This window comes from Hemibagrus wyckioides, linkage group LG21, assembly GCF_019097595.1.
Source record: "Hemibagrus wyckioides isolate EC202008001 linkage group LG21, SWU_Hwy_1.0, whole genome shotgun sequence".
In the NCBI taxonomy this organism is placed as follows: domain Eukaryota; kingdom Metazoa; phylum Chordata; class Actinopteri; order Siluriformes; family Bagridae; genus Hemibagrus; species Hemibagrus wyckioides.
This window is the reverse complement of record NC_080730.1, coordinates 19,144,508-19,164,147: the sequence shown is the minus strand read 5'-3', so window position 1 is coordinate 19,164,147 and position 19,640 is coordinate 19,144,508. Positions and strand designations below refer to the sequence as shown.

Here is a 19,640-nt window from a genome sequence, read left to right as displayed (position 1 = left end):
CTGAAGAACACTTCTGAGAAACCAAACAGGAAGCAAAATATTTGGTTGAGAAAAATAAAAGATGGGGCTATAAGAACATACACCGATCAGGCATAACATTATGACCACCTGCCTAATATAGGTGTTGGTCCCCCTTTAGCTGCCAAAACATCCCTGATCCATCAAGACATGGGCTCCACTAGATCCCTGAAGGTGTGCTCTGGTATCTGGCACCAAGATGTTAGCTGTAGTTCCCGGCCATCTACATGACGTAAAAGAAAACCTGATTCATCAAACCAGGCCACCTTCTTTCAATTCTCTGTAGTCCAGTTCTGATGCTCACGTACCCATTGTTGGTGCTTTCGGCAGTTCACAGGGGTCAGTATGGGCACCCTGACTGGTCTGCGGCTATGCAGCCCCATACTCAACAAACTGTGATGCGCTGTGTATTCTGACCCCTTTCTATCAGAACCAGAAGTTCTATCAGAACTTCTTGAGTAATCTGAGCAACAGTAGCTCGTCTGTTGGATCGGATCACACGGGCCAGCCTTCGCTCCCCACGTGCATCAATGAGCCTTGTCCACCCATGACCCTCTCGCCAGTTCACCACTGTTCCTTCCTTGGACCACTTTTGATAGATACTGACCAGTGCAGCCTAATATATCCCACCCACTAACAGGTGCCATGATGAGGAGATCATCGTCTTATTCACTTCACCTGTATAATAATGTATACAATGTTATGCCTGATCGGTGTATAAAATAATGCTTTTATTTGAAAGCTTAAAAAAAAGTTGACGTACTCATCGATGGCGATCTTGGAGGGGATCTCGGACCAAAGGCGGGCGTATTTCACTGGTGTAACGGGTTCCTGGGGGTCACGATCCACATGCATGTGCAGCATGAGGCGGCAGAAGGAAGCACGCAGGTCGTAGGGCAGGTCCTCGTCTGACATGCAGCGCAGGATCAAGTCCACGTCTAGCTGCCCTGAGATTTTGTTAATGGCCAGATACTGGCGGTCGAGGCACATACGAGCGAACAGGTTTAACTGGTACCTGGTGGAAAAGAAGAATAGATGACATTCAAACCAGGTGCTGTTAATGATACGCTTTCTCTCTTGATTCATTGCGTCTTTATTGTATTCTGACGTGTATTTAAGGGTGTGCACCACTCAAGCAGACAGTTACCTGTAGTAACTGACAACCTCCTGGTCTTCCTTCTGGCCTTCTTTAGCATCCTGTGCCAACTCCCTGATGCTCTTACTGCGGATATCCTTCCCGCTATCTTTCCAAAACAACCACACCTCTTCCACATCTTCCTCTGACTCCAGCGGAGGCTCTCCGATATTCAGAGAATCGATCTCAAACCGAGACAACACGAGTCTGTGAGAGAGTCAGATTTTTTTTTTTTTTTTACATTTTTTATACTAAAGGAGATAGAGAAGATGTATACAGTAAAAACAATTGTAGCTGTATTAGAGGAACGTGATTTCAGAAGCACACTATCACGCACATGAGAGGTTTAATGAACATAAATCTGTTCAGGCATGTGAAAACAGTTGCATGTACACAGAGCTTATTCAGATGTAACAGATACAGATTTAGGTGCAGTGATGTGTTGGCATGTAGGCAGTCATGTGTGCTGAACTTGAACAATCTTAACACATGGGATAGAATAAGGGAAATTACAGATATAGGTGTAAAAAAAATGTAGGCAGTTTCACATGTAAGAGCTCACTTTGTTTCTATGAGGATGTCGGCATTAGCCGGGTCCAGCACGGCATTACAGATCAGCTCCTGTGTGACAGGGATGGACTTATTCATGGACACACACAGATCAGAGAGATAATCCAGAAACCTGTACACACACACACAAACACACACACACAAGAAAATTAAGTATGGAACTATCAGACCTCTTCTTTTCTATTAAAAGCATAGAGTTGTGCTGTTGGAGGTTTGTTGCTACTCTGTTACTGCCATTATTTTCCTCAAAGCATTATATCTGCTTTGTTTGGACTATAAATCACAAAACAGACAGTCATCATTGTGTTTGATTATAAACACTTTAAGCAACACCCTGCACTTTCCCCTATACCCCTTTTTGTCTTGTATGTTTTGACTAAGTGCTTATTAGTTTTCCATTTTCTCTCTCTGCTCCTGTCCATGCAGTGAGCACAATCCAGCTGTGTGTGTGTATGTGTGTGTGCTTGTTTCTCACCTAGGTTCACGGTTCTTTCTCACAAGGCTGACGAAAGTGTCAATCTCAGCTGCAGTGATGTGCTTCTCCAGCAGCTTGCGATTGTTATGTAGAAGTGCCGTGATGGTGTCCTCGGCCAGCACGTCGTAGCCGATCTGCTTCTGCATGAACCGGAACTGCTTGGCAATGTACTCCTGCACCGGGGAAAAGTGGGTGGGAGGGTGGGGTCACGAAGGTCAGCGGTAATAAGACATGCAGCACACTTACAAAGGATGAAAAAAAGGACATACTGCAACACTATCAGATATTGCCCATGACTGGTCAGTGTGTTTTCAGGTCTGTCTGATTAGCATAAGCAAGGTACAGCATCAGCTATAGGGATGTACCTGTCCTGATCAAGCTCACAAACAGACCGCTAATAAGTTCTCTTTTCCAGACAATTGTGATTTTGTTTTATTCGTTTCTGGAGGCAACATTATGCCGAAAAGCCAAAACTTGCCCGTGGCTTGAGTTTCTATATCCCTGAAACATGTATCTGTAGGCTTGCTTTCTCCACTTGTGTTGCTTTCATCAGCGACAAGGACGTTCACTCTGCTCTGGTTTGTGCTGCTGTGATTCTCTGTATTGTGGACCGTATGAGGTGGGAGTGTGAGTGGGACTGTGACTATCGAGACTTTACTGATTCTTTTCTTGTAAACTCTAATCCAGGAGTCTCATTAAACCACGTCCCACGTCTGAGCAGCTCACCTAAAGTTTCATAGAACATTTACAAAACCGATCAAATCAAATGAGCTAAATAAGCCTGTTTAAATTTCATTCCAATCAAACTCACAGTTGCCCAACCCCTTTGCGGTGTTGTAACGAAAAGTCTGACCAATCATACTCCTCCGCATCACACAGTTTAATCCAGCTGTTCGTCAATCGATCTCACACACAGCTAGCACCAACAGCGTACATGGAAGCATTAAATAAACTTCAATCTATAAGCACAAATTCAATGATGCTGCCAAAGTAAAAGCGCTGAATGAATCCATCCTGCTGCAGGACGATGCAGGACGAGTGAGCTGTAGACATTTCTTATTACTGCAGCTGGTGTTTCAGAGTAAAATACTCTCTAATATTTCCCACTGCACTTGTATATGAATGCCATTAATATACTATTAATCACATAAAGTCCGATACAACTTCAGATCAAAATTAATATCAGCTTCAATATCAAAGGTGTTTCATTTTTTTTAATCGAAAAGTGCCGAGGCCATCAGAGTGTGTGTTATGAGACTTGTAAGTAACGTTGTGCTGATAAAAAACAGAATCCATGTGAATGAACTAACTCTGACAATAATAAGTGATAAATCTAGTCAGCAAACCCACTGTGTCAAACCAATTATGCATAATATGACTGTTCCATATTGACATTATTTTTAAAGTTTACACAAAAAAACAGCTTATTCAGTTGGTCTGGTTTATGGCAATAAGCTGTGTAAATAAATGTTAGGCCACCTTCATTTCTGTCAAAGTAGCTCTCCTAGGAAAAAAGGTTGGAGACCTCTGCTCTGAACAATATATTTTTGGCTTCTTCGCACAGTATCTTCCCCAGATTTCACACATTTTCACCAAGTAATTAGTGTAGAAGTGAATGGTCAGGGCAGACAAACAGAGAGCTTTCTAACATGACCTGAAGAAGAAGGCAGCGCACATGTATAATTTCTTCTCCGTGGGTGAGGGTTACCCCTGCATATACCTACAGAATATAACACTGTTCTCTATAATATTCTGCAGCACACAGGAGGTTATTATACAGACCCCCAGATGCAGTCTCAGGAACTCATGCACTGCCTTGAGGCAGAGATAAGGTCTGTATAGCTTGGTCTGGATCAAGCACAAGTCCATATACTATAATCCAATAACCTCTGTGAAGTTAACGTGTCAGAAACCAATAACCCCAGCTGATAAAATCCTCTCTAAAGTGCATCTGTTAGACACTGAGTCAATCTTCGTGCACGTAAAGTTCACAAAACCAAATCATGCTATCAGACAACTGCATTACTTTGTAAATAAGACACAGGAAGTATTTAAGTCCCCAGAGTCTGAAGCAGAGTCTATTTTCTGCTTTTTTTGTTTTTAAGATACATTTTTCCATTATTAGTGTCTAAAGCACATGCTGTAAAAGGGACCGGCATCACAGCCACAAAGTAAAACCAGACAACAGCACGCTTTGGCTTTAAACAAAGAATAATAATTTGTTTTAAATGAAATAGATAAGCAGTAAAACCAAGCCTGATCGAATAAAATTCAAAAAGAAGCATTTAAAGAACTGTATCTTCATGTTAGCTGTGTAATTAGTAATTCTGTGATATTATCTGTGGTTTATTATCTATCGATCATTCTTATCACATTTCCTAGTAAGTAGAATCTCACACTTTCAGCAGCTTTAAAAAAAAAAAAATTGAACCTGCACAAATACAGGAAGTGAACACGCTTGGGATAAGCTGTGCAAAACATTACTTTGTGATCTTGTCTTATTATCGTATTTCTTATCATAGCCTGGTCTGTAGCATGATTCCTGCTCAACTCAATTCCCACTCTCTCAAGAAACAAGGAAGATGTGCAGACAAATACCCCTGGCTGTCTTCTGATTAAAACTGTTTACTAAGCACTTAAAGCTGTCGTTTCATTTTTTGTTGTTACACAAATAACCTCCAACATACACCACACTGCCCAAAGTATTGGGACACCCCTCCAAATCATTGAGTTCAGGTGTTGTTTTTCAGGGGTTGGGCTCGGCCCCTTAGTTCCAGTGAAAGGAACTCTTAATGCTTCAGCTTCATACCAAGACGTTTCGGACAATTTCATGCTTTGTGTGAACAGTTTGGGGATGACCCCTTCCTGTTCCAACATGACTGCACACCAGTGACCAAAGCAAGGTCCATAAAGACATGGATGAGTGAGTTTGGTGTGGAGGAACTTGACTATCCTGCACAGAGTCCTGACCTCAACCCCATAGAACACCTTTGGGATGAATTAGAGAGGAGACTGTGAGCCAGACCTTCTCGTCCAACATCAGTGCCCGACCTCACAAATGCTCTTCTAGAGGAACGGTCAAAAATTCCCATAAACACACTCCTAAACCTTGTGGACAGCCTTCCCAGAAGAAGGAAGCTGTTCTAGCTGCAAAGGGCGGGACAATTCCATATTATATTCATGTGCATGTAAAGGCACACGTCCCAGTTTTGGCCTGGCTCGCAGTCTCCGCCCTAATTCATGGACCTTGCTTTGGTCACTGGTGTGCAGTCATGTTGGAACAGGAAGGGGTCATCCCCAAACTGTTCCCACAAAGTTGGTAGTATGCAATTGTCCAAAATGTCTTGGTATAAGAGTTCCTTTCACTGGAACTAAGGGGCCGAGTCCAACCCCTGAATTCAACGATTTGGAGGGGTGTCCCAAAACTTATGCCAATATAGTGTAAATAGAACATGGAAAGAGAATAATAGTTTAAGCTATGACCTCAGAACAAAAGTATTAAGTGTGTGAAAAACCAACATCTGGCCTGGATAGCTTATCTGTGTTTTCATGGGCCTTCCTGTAGCCATGCCATCAGTCGTTTTATTGACGCTCTATGGGGATGGAGCTTTGTGAACACGGCTGGGAAGGAGAGGGCAGGGCCTCTAGGAGTTATAAAAAAATTCACTCGGCATGAGGGTCCAAGTGTAAAGGTTTACCATACATGCTGTGATTGTGAGTAAAGACCCTCAGTGACTCCCACCTGGTTCTTCCTGTAGTCCTGCTGGGAATGGCGGAGCACTCGGTAACACAGCCGACAGATGTGCCTGAAAGGAGCGTGTCTCTGATCGCCAAGCTCCTCCAATCGGAGCATGGGCCCGTCGCCGCTGTCTGTGAACGGAGCCTGCAAGAGCTTAAAGATCTGTAAGAAGAAGAGAGGACGGCAATGTCAAAGCTAAAAGACCACACAAACACTACCTTGCACAGGATAACAGTCAAATGAAATGATTAGTACACTACATATCCACATCCTTCTGTCTACAAATACAAATACTACCTTAAAATAAAATATAACACAGAAGAGATTTACCTGTTTCAGGATGTTCTGTTCACGCATAAGTTTCTGGCGTTCGCGGTTCGGCTTGTTGACCATAATCTCCAGCACATCTTGCCCACTGTTAGGGATGTCCACCACAAAGAACACCAAATCCTCCAGCAGCTTGGTCACAAACCTACACAAAGACCAACAGACCGCATCAATGTATCTGCTTTGGGCCAGACTTATATTCTTTATGTTTTATTTCCAAACCTGTAAAACAACAGAATCTGTGAAACAGCAACAAAGATGTCATGGCATTTATCAAGAATCCTAAATTAGATACTCAATTAAAAAAAATCTATAATAATACCAGTCCTGCTGGGATTCTGTAAAAAAAAATATGAAGAGTTCTGCTTCGGTATCTGGCAAGAGATTATCTTATAACATGCCGCACAGAAAAAGCAGAAATCCAATTATTTACGTATTCAAAGATTGAATTTTGCTGCTTTTTAAATAAAAGCATAACATGTTTTTAGAAATATAGATATCTCATGAGGTGCTGCTATATTTTTATTTTATGCTACAACGTGTTGAAAGAGAGTTCTTCAATAAGATAAAGTTCCATCCAGTGCTATAACACTTTCTAACCTAATTATAAAACCCAGCCTACGCCATGTCCTAATTTATTTCCAAATCCCAGTTTCATGCATGCATGAGTTTAACATTCCACACCTTTCTTAACAAGCCTGTTTTGTCTCTATAGTCATCAACCTCATGTGACTGAGTGAATGTAATCTCTCTCAAATGCAGGCTTGAATTTGGAAACGTTTCAACGGGGTGGCCCTCAGGAAATGAATGTGGCTCATAAGCCAGTCTTTCTGGGCCAAAGAAAAAATGATATATATGTATTACTGTCGTTACAGCCACACGCCTGTTATTGGCAAGCTCTTACTTCTACTGTTAGATGACACCAATGCAGAGAATTTCATAGCCCACGGCGCTGTCATTATTTTACTGATCAAGATTCATGTGTAAGTATTGAAGAGGAATTACACATTTGGGTTAATCTAAGAGTGGAAATGATGATTTCTTCACCATTTATGAACATTATATCAAGCCCCAGGCCAGACAGCTATTACAAATATGAAAAGATATATGTATATATTACAAATATTACCAACTGGACTGAATGGAATTCATTGCATTTCCACACTAAAATTTTAATTCATGATCAAAAGACCAGCCGGCTATTTTAATTCTTGGAGCAGGTAGGTTTGATGTTCAGTAAATAAACAAAACCTGGGCCTTCTGAGTAAGTAACACTTGACTGCTGGTATAAATATATAACCGTATTGCATTAAGGTGCATTTCATCTTCCCTCACTCTAGCCTAGCATGCCTTCGGGTCCTACCTCCTTTCGTTCTGTGTAATAGTGCCCTTCTCCAGTTTACCAGCGATAGACGCCAACACTTTACTGGCATCGTTGGCGAAGTCCAAGTCCCTGACCTCAGCAGGGGGGACGGGCACGATAGCAAAGGCCTCCTTGTCTTCTTTGATAGCAGACGTGCCAATCTAGAGCAGGGACAACAGATTTCATTCATAATAGCTGGTGTATTTTATCATCTGTTATGGTTGATTAAAACAATACACAAACATCGCCGGATCATCCAAGGCACCCGAGTAATAATAAGAAACACATTTACCCGGAGCATGACGGGTTTTTCTTCCTCTTTGTCGATGGGGTTGTTGGTGCTGTGAACCCATGTGTTTGTGCACAAGTGCCGCAATCGCACATACGAGTTTCTGAAGGAAACAACACGTGAATCAGCTCAGAATTACAAACTCAAACCACAAGACACATCAAGTGCTTTAATTATGTTTTGATGATGTGCTTAAAATCTCAAATTCCCCAACAATATCTGTACAATGAGAGTTGTGGCCGAGGAAGGAGAAGGATTGTATGGCAGAATACACAACAATACACAATAACTACAACAAAGATCATATCAAGTGAGGCAAGCGGCAGCACAGCGAGTTACTGCTTGAACAAGCAGAGCACAGATCCGCTGCATGCCTCTGTCCTCGAGGCAGGAGGTCATGAGCTAACACAAAACACGGGTAAACAACATGTCTAAAGAGACATCAGAGTTTGTGTTTATTAATTAGGATACACAGTGCTACTTATATAGGGTCATTCATAAACATTTGCATGGTTGAGATGATATTTTAAAGTGAAATGTCTGTATAAAGAGAAACTACTTTCAGTTTTTATACTGAAACAGGACAGAGTTTCCGGAGAAGTTTCTTTTCCACAGCGTCGACACCCTTACAGAGAGACGGCTGAGGGACAAGAAGATATTTCAACAGGCGTTCAGATTCATTTCCACCTTTTGGCATGTTTGAGATCTGCCAGAGGGAAAGCCACCCAGTGTAGAGGAGGCAGTCATGTGAGAGTCTCTGAGCATCATTAAGTCAAGAGCACATGGGGTGAGGAAGCAGAAAGCCCTTTCAGACACCTGCACCCCCGGCGCGACACATGTGACTGAGATTAACTTTCTGGTGTGAAGACGAGACAATTAAAGCAGAAAATTCCGAGTGTCGTATAGAAAGAGATAAGCGCTGCTGTGTGACCAACTGGCTGGTCACACTCACTGAACAAACAGGCTTTTCTAACACGGTCATCAAGGTCATCAAGGGTAGATAATTAATGAACTATTTTATCCCGTCCATGAAGTTGCTGCTGAACTTTCCTGTGGTTTCCGATTAAACTGTCCAGCTTAAAAGCGTCCATGTGCTGTTCTAATACATCTCCTCTAAAGGAGTTTTGTGTGAAATTCTTCAGAAGCTGAAATTACCATCAAGATGAGTTCTGACAGGCCCCAGATCACCTAATGTGTGTATTTAGGCAAATGTTAGTTGCACAATCCTTATGTAAACTCTGTGAGAATTTATGGTGCTTGTTAAAATACACACACACAGAGACACACACTCACACCTGCCAGTTATCAAAGCCTGTATTGTTCTGATCCTGCACCTCCACGTCAGTGTGCAAACACATCCTCTTGAGGAACTACAGCGCCTCCCACTACTGACCGACCTCCCTACAGTTCTTTTTTTCTCTCTTTCTTGGCAGTCAAACAGTCACACATACACAGAGTGACCCTAACTAACCCCCTTCCTCATCCTTAGTAAGTCACGGAATTAAAAAGCCAAAAAAAATATGTATGGACACACACAAAGAAATGAAGCCTCAGGCCACCAGCACAAACATCAGACACTGGCTGTATTTAGGCCGGGTTGCGTAATGAGCCACCTCATCAACAGGCTTACCTTTGTGTGTCCGTGTGTCCATGCACACGCATGTGTGTGTACGCACTCTGTGGGCACTCGCATTAATTAGTCACGTCTAAAGCTCTTGGTTGTGCCAAGAGGTGTTTGTGTGCGTGAGTGGGCATTTCGCATGACAGACAGCATGCAGATTACAACGTGACAAACACACACACACACACACCCTGGTTTTTCTTATCTTATGAACTCAGACCACAATGCTCTCTCTCCCACACACAGAATCACAACTAAGCTTATCAAAGCCTTTACTAGCCACAATGGATCATAAAATCTAGTGCTGAAAGCATAAACGGAAGGACGACAAGAACTGTAGCAGTATTAATAGTCTGGTATGCTGACAGCCCTCAAGCCTAGTATCTATATAAGCTTAGTTTTCATGCTAAACACACACACACTCAAAGCCTCATATTTGCACTTACACATACCCCTGGAGTAATAAACCTAGCCATAGTTAATTCTTTGTGCCCATTGCTGATCCTGAAAATCTGCTTTGTTTAATTCTAATTTAAAGAACAGCAAAAACATTTAAACAGGAGACCCAGGTGGGGTAGATTAGATAAGAACCTGGACTCATCTGTGTATAATGAAAGCCAGGTTTAAATTGAGCAGGGGAGCTGACGTTCAGGAGTGGGACGCAGAGGCACGGCTCTGAATCCCGATCAGCTGCACTCCGAGCCGGAATCTGGTTCGAATTCAACAGTGGCGCTGCAACACAAGGCAGACTGCGTCATACAGGGATACTTTCCAGATGATCGGCAGTTTAAATACAGCGTGTTGCGTAACATCTGGCCTGCACTCGCCATCGGGAGACGAGACGAAATTAAACAGGATGAAACCGAGCGGAATGATGACCGCGGTTTCCGGCCGGCTCTGAAGGTGGGACTTTCCTGAATAGCTTTCACATGATGAGGTCAGAATTCAGTAGAAGTCTTAATGAGGGTATGTACTACTTAATACACATGGCCTCACACACACACCCACCCACTCTCCCACACACACGTACACACACATTCCCGCAAGCAAAATGATACACATAAACCGTAACTTGGAAAGATTGGAATTTTGTGAATATGCATATCATTAAGTGTGTGTGTGTGTGTGTGTAGCTTTCTGATGTTAAATATGAATCACTGGCATTCAGGAGACAATAAAACCCATGGCACGAGGTAATGGAAGTCACAAGATCACAGCCGTACAGTGTGGACTTGAGCAACCGCATTATGCTTGCAACACACACACACACACCCACCCACACACATACAAAAACAAGTAAATAATGGTTTGAAATTTTCTAAATGATATACATATGAGACTAAAAATATACATGGATGTATGCCTCAGTGTTCCTCATAGTGCAGTACATTTACTAGACTAAGACTAGTACTAAGTAGTTCCACATTAAAGCTCCATTAGTGTAATAAAATAGTGATTAATGAGTCAGTAACACAGACAGTAATACTAATCAGTAATCAGTCTTTCATGCTCACAGCTGTATTTTTACGAATATCTATATTCAGAGTGATTATATCTCAGTTTGTTTACTCATATCATGCTGGTCAGCCATCCTCCTTCCCCTCCATCCACACATCTGTCTCTCTCTCAGACTCTCTCTGTGTTGGTGTGCCGCTTTAGCTAACACAGAGATTGAGGTCCAAGGTTGTGTCAATTGGAAACTTGCTGACAAGAGACTTAAAACAGAAGTGAATCGGCTCGAACGAGCGCCAGCTCTGTCAATTACAAATCTTTGTGTGGAAAAGGTTAAGGTTGTGGCAGGCAGAACCCTTTCCCGGGAGTCCAGAGAGCAAATCGATGCAACAGAACATGCAGCGTTGACTTTATACTCATGTTACATGAGACCTCACTCGGGGTCTGTCACTCACACTGTAACCCAGATTAACCCCTCAACATCTCAGCAGCAGCTTTATCTCTCAGGATTCCACACAACCCATATAGACCATAGAGTTAAAAAAAACAGAGAATTTTATTTGTAGAACACAGACTGGTCCAAATGTATTGATTTTTATAAATGCTTTAAAAGGAATGAATGTGTGAGTGTAGGAATGACGTCGCTGGCCATTATGTAAGCAAAGTCTAAAACAAAAATAGTCATGTGACATGATATATCCTTTTATAAAGTTTAGTGAAATGCTATGGTGAGATTTCTACCTTGGTACCAGGGAGTCTCCTCCTCTAAGAGTGGTAGGGTCCAGCTCAAAGATAGAGGAGATGTCATTGCCGTCGGGGACAGAAATGAGGGTGTACATGACCTTCTCGTTGGGCGCGCGCAGACGAGCTCGTAAAGCCTCGTGCTCCAAGTCCAGCTGAGACAGAAGACACTTCATTACCATGGAAACTAGGCAACCAAGAGGTCAGCAAGCAGCACAGATGCCTCACACATACACACAAAGCCATTCAGACGTTAAGGTCAAGTTAATGATGCCAGTGCACCAAATATAGATTACACTGAGATTTATCTTTACATAGGAGAGAATGTGCTCCAGCTTCCTGAACATGCTAAGCCTGGTCGATGACATGATGGTATTCAGTAAAAGTCAGACTTGTGTCTAATATGATACATTGTCTGAGGGGGGAAAAAATAAACACATTTGGTAGTGGGCGTTGACATTAAAAAGGTCTTGACGGCCTTGACAAGCAAAAAAGCCATTTTCCGTCACCCTAGTCATAGCCGCTCCAGGAAGAGAGGAGTTTGGTTCAGGAGTGGTGTCACACTGCCATCTCCAGGCTGAATTCCGTACTGAAACATCACTTTGTGTTTCTAGTAACTTTAATCCAAAAGTGCCTAATGAACAATAGACTACAGCAGACACACTTCATACAAAGTGCTTATACAAAGTTCTGTACCATTATACAGAAAGTAAAGAATCCTCTCGCACCTTCAGCACTTGTTTGATTAACAAAAGTTAAGCACGAACAAGACTTTGTGTGTGAACGTTTGTTTGTGTGAACACCCTTTCAAAGGCATTCTTAACTATAATGTTTATAACTTGTGGCCTCTTGAACAAAAGATTGGTGACTCTCACAAACACACGACACAACTCTCAATACACAACATGATTTAACCACAACGTTAAGCTTAAAATGTTCAAAAATAAAGAATGATGCACACAGTGAACGTACAGGACTATAATGTGGGCTGGTGCACAAATGCACCACGAAATATGTACACTTAGCTGTGAATGCCGAGCTCTGTACAGCGCCCAGAGATCCAGAGCTATGTGTACAAGCATAATGAGAAGAAGAAAAGGGGGAATTTAGGCACGAATGGATTCTAACTGACTAACAGAAAGTACCTGGAAGTTAAAGGGGATAAAATCACCAGCCTAGGGCAGAAAACAAGATCCAGCACAACCGTTTAGATAAGGACTCAACATGAATCAGACACACAAACTGTAGAGACAAAATGAGACAGGACTAAGAAGATACTACATGCAGGTACTTACTGAGGAACGAGACTCCTGAGACTCTTCCTCAAACTCCGGATTTACCTGAAAACACACGCACAAAGAGACTGCCACACTGTCTACGTGTAAAGCAACCTCTAGCCATGTGGCCTCACAATGGGCACCGTTTCACTCATATCCATGAATATAAATGCATAGATTAGAGATTCTCTGTTCCAACATGCTTCAAATGTCATACAATGAGCTAAATCATTAAAAAAATATCATGAATTAGTTTAAGAGTAAAATCAGTGAAAAACATATTAAAGATCTAGATATGGTTTTGATCCTTGAGGTATTATACATTTCACTCCTTATGAGTCCTTTTCACATAAACAGCAGTAAAATTTTGTGCAGCTGCAGCGGTCTGAGATTAGCTGATATCTGGAGAAGGAAAACATCCAGCTAATATCTGTTATTTAGCTCAATTTTAAAGCAAAGAAAAACCTCCACATAAATAATTACATATGAAATTATAATAATTTCAGATCAACACTTGAACATTTTGTGAATGCTTCAGTTGTTGAAGGAATGTTTACTCCATCTTCTCCACAGACCAGACTGTTATTTGTTTCAATAGAGCAGAAATGGACTGTGATGATAGGGGGCACATCACTCTGTTTGAAACGAAGCTGAATCACCGCTGAAGTGCTGTGAACATCCTGGAGAGTCTGACACACAGTACTGTGAGAGAGAGAGAGAGAGAAAGAGAGAGAGAAAGAGAGAGAGAGAAAGAGAGAGAGCCCAAAAGAACACACCTCACTACTCGCCTCTGCAGCCAGATAGTGTCCTGTGGCCAAGTGTTTAAATCTGAACAGGCTGTTCCAGTAACCAGCACCACCTCTGCATGGGTCATGCTGAACCACCTGAGCATGTGAGATCACAAAAACTGAAAATCACAGAGCTGCATGGAAACTGAATGCATCAAACCAGTTTGAAACAATGATATCTAATGGTAATGTACAACCATTACACACCTCCACTTCCCAGAGCGCCTTGCTGCTGGTGGCAGACGTGGCGGACTGGCGGCCGGTGGTTCTGAGAAAGACATAGTGCTTCTTCTTGTAGTCGTCACACGTTAGGAACTTCTCCTGTTCGGCGTGAAAAAGCCGCACCACATCACCCTGGGCAACAAAAGAAATCCCTATGAGAGAAGCAGGTCCAGTGGAACGAGACCGCGTTGTTCAGCTCCTATTTATTATTCGGAAAGTAGGGCTGATGAATAATGTTCAAGCATTTATTCATATTTTATTCAGGCCTCAGTTCAGATTTTCCTCTGCTGTGCTTGGCAGTACATACCCCTTTCAGAATGACCTCCTTGTTGTCACTCCATTTCATAAACAAGACTATTTTCCAGCTAGTGTTGCAGTTTACTGAATTCACCTGGACAGCACAAGACAGGAGTCAAAAGAGTAAATAAATGATAAGACAGAATTCACTAGATTGACGCTGTTATCATTAAAGAGCACACAAAATCAGAAGCTCTCACACACCCGGACCTCAGAGAGACAAATAAATACTTCAGGGTTTGTTTGTTTTTTCTGGTTAAAAAGGAAATGAAGCACAGGGAGGAAGAACAGATCTTACGACAGGTCTTATGAAGGTTCCAGCCCTTTATATCTCTGAGAAACTATGTAAGCATGACAAAGTACAGTGGAGATGTAATGACATTTCTGTGCTAGATCAATTGAAAGGCTAAGAGAAAGGGTCAGACCTCGTTGCACCCTGGATTGTCGACCAGCTGATGGCTGCTGGCGTGAAGAGGCTGTCCAGCGTTTACAGGGTTCAACACCACTTTGTCTCCAATCACCACCTGCAAGGAAATTTACACACAATTGCCTGAGAATCATTGTTCACATAGACAAAAAAAGGGACTAGACTAGCTCAGCAAAAGCTAGCTCCATTCCAAAACTATATAAGGGAAGAATTCACAATTCATGGTTGCATGCTTTGTTCTTCTGTCCATCTGAAGACAGGGAAGGGAAGTGCATACTGGGTCTGCCATCTGAGTTACACTACAGCTTGACATAAAGAAGCTGATCTGAGGAAAGCCTAAAAACACCCAGAAACTCATTTATAAACCTTCTGAATTACAGAACCTCTCGATTTTGCTCTTGAAATCCTCCTGTAGTGTATATGTGCTTTCTCTGCTGCACACTAAAACAGTGTGTTAATTAGTTCGGGGTGTGTTTGTCCGGGGTGTGTTTACGCTGGGAAATCGCTGGAGTGCAGAGTGACCCGAGGACCAAGACTGCAAAACACCGATATAAAGCGGTTGCGTTCGTCAAATCCTGAGTCCTTCAGCTGATGCAACAGTCTATGCATGCGCTAAATACATGAGCTAACGCTGACCACAATCCATATTCATATTTGAGGAAGTGTTTGTCTGAATGACTCATACAGCCTACACATCGGGACCATGTGAAACGCACAATCTGTTATCTATACAACAGACACCATTATCTATATTACACTCCCTGTTGGATCTAATATTCTGTTAAACCAGGATGAACGATAGCCCTGACGACAGAGGTCCTCAATCTGTTCCGGATTTCAACACGCGTCACATTTGCAAATCAGGAGTGGGCAGTAAAAAAAATCTGGACTAGCTGAGCATCTTTTGAAAACTTGACCAGGTACGTGTGGTCAAAGACAGCTGACCAAGCTCAGAATAACTTGCCAAGTTGACTCACATGAGAGAACATTACCTCGGTGGAGCTGAGTAACACTACTGTGCCTGCTATAATGCTTTATATAATTCATAACCAGCCCTCTCTATGATCAAGCCGTACTAGAAGAGGTGTCAAGGGAGTAAGATCAGTGCAGGTTTGTACTGAGAGTTTAGGATGCTACACCTACAGCATTCAACTGGTGTTAAAGGACAGAATACAACAAGGAAGTGAAGTTACGTTAATCCTGTGGTTCAAACCTCTAAGCTAGTTAAATGATCAGCTTATGTAATGTCACTTCCAGAGGAACCACTTTGTATTTATTAAACCCGACAGTGTAACAGGTCACCAGTGGGAAATGGAAACCAAATCTTCAAATGAATCAAACTTACTAATAAACTTGATATTTTATTATCAGAGAGCTGAACAGGTGAAAGAAATGAAGAGTCACTAAAACAGGATCCACATTTCAGACGTGGGTTAAACATTTTCTCAGCCTGAAACACTACAGCAAACGGCAAAAAAGGGCTTAAATTGACCGTGCAAGCACTCAGACTGAACCCTACAGTGAAGTAATGCAGTCTCTTGTGGAGTAGAAGGAATTGTTTGTTGAAAGAAAAAAAAAAAAAACCTAGACTGTCTCCCACTGAGTCCGGTGACAACGGTGAAACGGAGTGCATTTACCCTGTTCCCTGGGGATCAGAATGGATATAGTGTTTCCAAGGGAATAAAGTGCATAGTGGAGCTCACTTACACTGTCTCCTATTGATCTGAGTTTGTAGAAAGGCTGGATGTAGAACCAGGAGCCCTCGTTTCCAGCCGAATCCAGGGTGACACGCATGGCATTTTTCTCCAAAAGCGCAGGTAGGCGTTTATTTACCGTCAAGTACTTATTGCTTTTCAGATGCAACAACTGCAGGACAAACACGACACTTTGTCAAACACACATAAACCTTGAAGACATTTATGATCAGCGGTCATTAAAAGTCGGATTGATCAGTCAACCTGAATGACGTTGCCGTACTGAATGACCGTCCCCAGCAGCTTCCTGTTCTCAGATTCATTCTGTTTCTTCTCCAGATCCGCTGCATGCTGTGAGACACACATAAGAAATAAATGGTTTGAAAGGGGTTTTTAGGAGTAGGACAAAAAGCACTAGCATGAAGTACAACTAACCTTAAAATACATTTTTATAACCACAATCAGTCAGGCTGAAAAGACAAACACACTACACTACTGCTTTGATGTACGTGAAACCTAGCATCACTCTGTGGCAGTCTACATGCTGCAGAGCCATCCTCTGAAATCTTGCTCAACTGAACACCCTCAGCCACCACACATCACGCTGCACTTAGGAAAACAGACTTCCTCTCACTTCCTGTCGAGAAGAACGTGGCTGAATGGGTTTCCCTAAACAGAACACCTCCTCTGAGGTGCAGCTCTAAGTAGTTTACACTCATGAAACAAAATAAAATAACATAATCTTTATTTTGTTTATGTTTGTTTATGTGCACGTGCAACTCACATGTAGTTTGTTGAGCAGTACTGTGTCAGTAGTGCTGTTGCCGCCAGGTTTTGCTGCTTTCCAGAACTGTTTCTGTGCTGAGTATCTATTCATAGGACACAGCTTGAAGAGACAGTCTGTAAACAGAAGAGGGAAGAAAAAAAAAACGTCATGTAGCACTACTAACACATAGTGGAGACGCATATAGAGAATGAAACCTCTTCGAATGTAGTCTTTCAAGCCAGCGGTTCTTAAAGTGAGTTCTGAGAAGCATTAAGAAGATGTCTATGAGTTCACATTTACACTTTAAAGTGGGATTGGGGTTGAGGTGTGCTTTGGGAGGTTCCTCTCCAGGTGAAAGATCGTGTAGCGTGAGTATTTTGTCTGTGAGCAAACGTGTAGTGCAGGGCTTTTCAAACCGTGGGTCGTGACCCGCTTGAGGGTCACACAGTGATAAAAAGGTGGGTCAAACAAAGTCACTTGGCTGCAGATAAATTTACGTTACTGTGAATGAAACAAAACCAGACTGACAATAAACACACACACACACACACACACAAGAATCAGAAGTCTGAATCAACACAGCATTTACTGAACAACTCACTAAATAAATCATCTAAACTGTGTGTTGAAGTGTCACGTGTCTGCATCAGTTACGTACAATACACTACTGCAGCATTCAATGAGCACGCAGCGAGTGTTACAATGGAGAAGTTTTTAAAACTAGAGGCATCAGAAACCCGTGAGTCTTCAATCTAAAAAGGAGCCATACAGAAAATATGACCGTGATCTTGGTTTAATGCCTGAGAAGGTCCAGAGGATGAGGAAGTCCCTCAATGTCTTTTATTAAAAGTTAGAAAAATTTGCATGTGCTAGCATGAATCCCTCAAAACTTAAACAGCACCTCACAACAAAACATTCTGCATACGGCAACAAAGGGCGATCGGATTTTCTTCCAATATAAAGAGTCTCTTCGTCAGAAAAGGCGGTCAACCAGCGTCCCAGAAAAAAGCACTGCGAGCCACAAATAATCACTAATAAATATTCACTAATAAATTTCCTTTGCCTACTCTTAAGCCTGAAGTAGTTGTTAAACACAATTTTCATTGTGACATTTGAGTGGTTATCAGATCTTTGTGTTTTTCTTATAAGCCTTTTGATATTGCAATAAACTGAATATTTCAATCATGTGACGAGGAAAATAAAGACTGCTCTCTACTACATCAGGATGCGTTTTTCCCCAGATCGATGTCTTGAGATTGATTGTACTTGGGAACCCCTGGTGTAGTGTGCACTCGAACAACTGAACACAAACAATCCTGTATAGGGTCAGCTATTTGTAGATCACTGCAAGTGTAGAGTGAAACTGTAGAAATAAGAAGCTCATCGGCTGCAAAAAAATAGCCACAATATACTATTTAATACCTGAGTAATATTATGTTCCACGGGAGTCTATGATTTATTTTTAAATAGGCTTTTTTAAGCACTTCCTCTATAAGGATTATTTTAACTGAGATGAATTCACTGACATCAGAGTTTACGTCATAAGTGAAGGACCATGATAAACACAGTGCTGCAAAACACTGAATATATTTACACACAATGCAGGATCAAAATGGGAGTTTGTAACTTCATAAAGCACCGAGAAACTACAGAAAATCTCCAAAGAGAACCACCTCTGCAGATTTGATGCAGACTGTACACATAAATGAATTACCGAAATCCGCTAATCGTTTCTAAAGGCTCTAAACAGGACCTCTTCTCCTGCCTTCTCCCTGGGGTTGAGTGTTTCAGCCAGGTTCGGTCTCTTTAAACAAGGGCATGACCTTATTACTTTTAGAGAGGCAATGCAGAGAGAATGCAGAGAGAGAGAGAGAGAGAGAGAGAGAGTTACCTGCAAGTGGAGGTGAGCTTAGCAAAGAGGAAAAGAGAATGTGAATGAGCTTAAGTGAGATGGGGATAAAAATAGCTGCTGCTCTACAATAGCACTCTTGATGTACTGATGCAGGCAACGGAGAGAGAGAGAGAGAGAGAGAGAGAGAGTGCTTGGTAGGAGCGAGGGATGTGTGTGTGTGGAAAATTTGTTCAACATTAAGAGAAAAGGGCATGGAATTTTTTTGCTCGAGTGGAAAGTTAAACTGCAAGAAAAGCACAAGAAATAATTTAGAGTTATAATAATGTGGAGTTCAGAGGTTGGTTCACAATAGAAGGAGAAAGAGAGAGGGAGAAAAAGAAAAAGGAGAAAGAGTGAGAGAGTTGGATCGTGCCACTCTGGATCTGCAGCAAAAGCAAAAACACTCTTTCCTAGGACTTTCTCCTCAGGGGATTGTGCCAGATAATCAACATTTTTGGGAGCGTTGTGAGAGACTGCTGTTATTCATTACGATGAGAATTCATTTTGGGGAAAGGTCTATGGCTATGGTACACTAGCACCTCAAGCAG

At 42.0% G+C, this 19,640-nt stretch overlaps 1 protein-coding gene across 13 annotated transcripts in view; it reads right to left on the bottom strand.

The window, feature by feature from the left end:
* itpr1b (inositol 1,4,5-trisphosphate receptor, type 1b) overlaps positions 1-19,640 on the bottom strand; it is a 110,060-nt gene that overhangs the window by 75,299 nt on the left and 15,121 nt on the right. For 10 of the 13 annotated variants that reach the window (XM_058374108.1, XM_058374109.1, XM_058374110.1 and 7 more), the window contains exons 4-20: positions 17,220-17,335; positions 16,700-16,786; positions 16,449-16,607; positions 14,740-14,838; positions 14,325-14,408; positions 14,003-14,149; positions 13,784-13,891; positions 13,026-13,070; positions 11,731-11,885; positions 7,920-8,019; positions 7,628-7,788; positions 6,268-6,409; positions 5,941-6,099; positions 2,199-2,371; positions 1,716-1,835; positions 1,166-1,360; positions 782-1,033 (exon numbers count right to left, since the gene is read on the bottom strand). In XM_058374108.1, the coding sequence (XP_058230091.1) occupies positions 782-1,033; positions 1,166-1,360; positions 1,716-1,835; positions 2,199-2,371; positions 5,941-6,099; positions 6,268-6,409; positions 7,628-7,788; positions 7,920-8,019; positions 11,731-11,885; positions 13,026-13,070; positions 13,784-13,891; positions 14,003-14,149; positions 14,325-14,408; positions 14,740-14,838; positions 16,449-16,607; positions 16,700-16,786; positions 17,220-17,335 (2,302 nt within the window). Of the gene's footprint in view, positions 1-781; positions 1,034-1,165; positions 1,361-1,715; positions 1,836-2,198; positions 2,372-5,940; positions 6,100-6,267; positions 6,410-7,627; positions 7,789-7,919; positions 8,020-11,730; positions 11,886-12,875; positions 12,906-13,025; positions 13,071-13,783; positions 13,892-14,002; positions 14,150-14,324; positions 14,409-14,739; positions 14,839-16,448; positions 16,608-16,699; positions 16,787-17,219; positions 17,336-19,640 lie in introns of all 13 variants that reach the window. The other 3 variants (XM_058374105.1, XM_058374112.1, XM_058374106.1) reach the window with 1 other exon arrangement.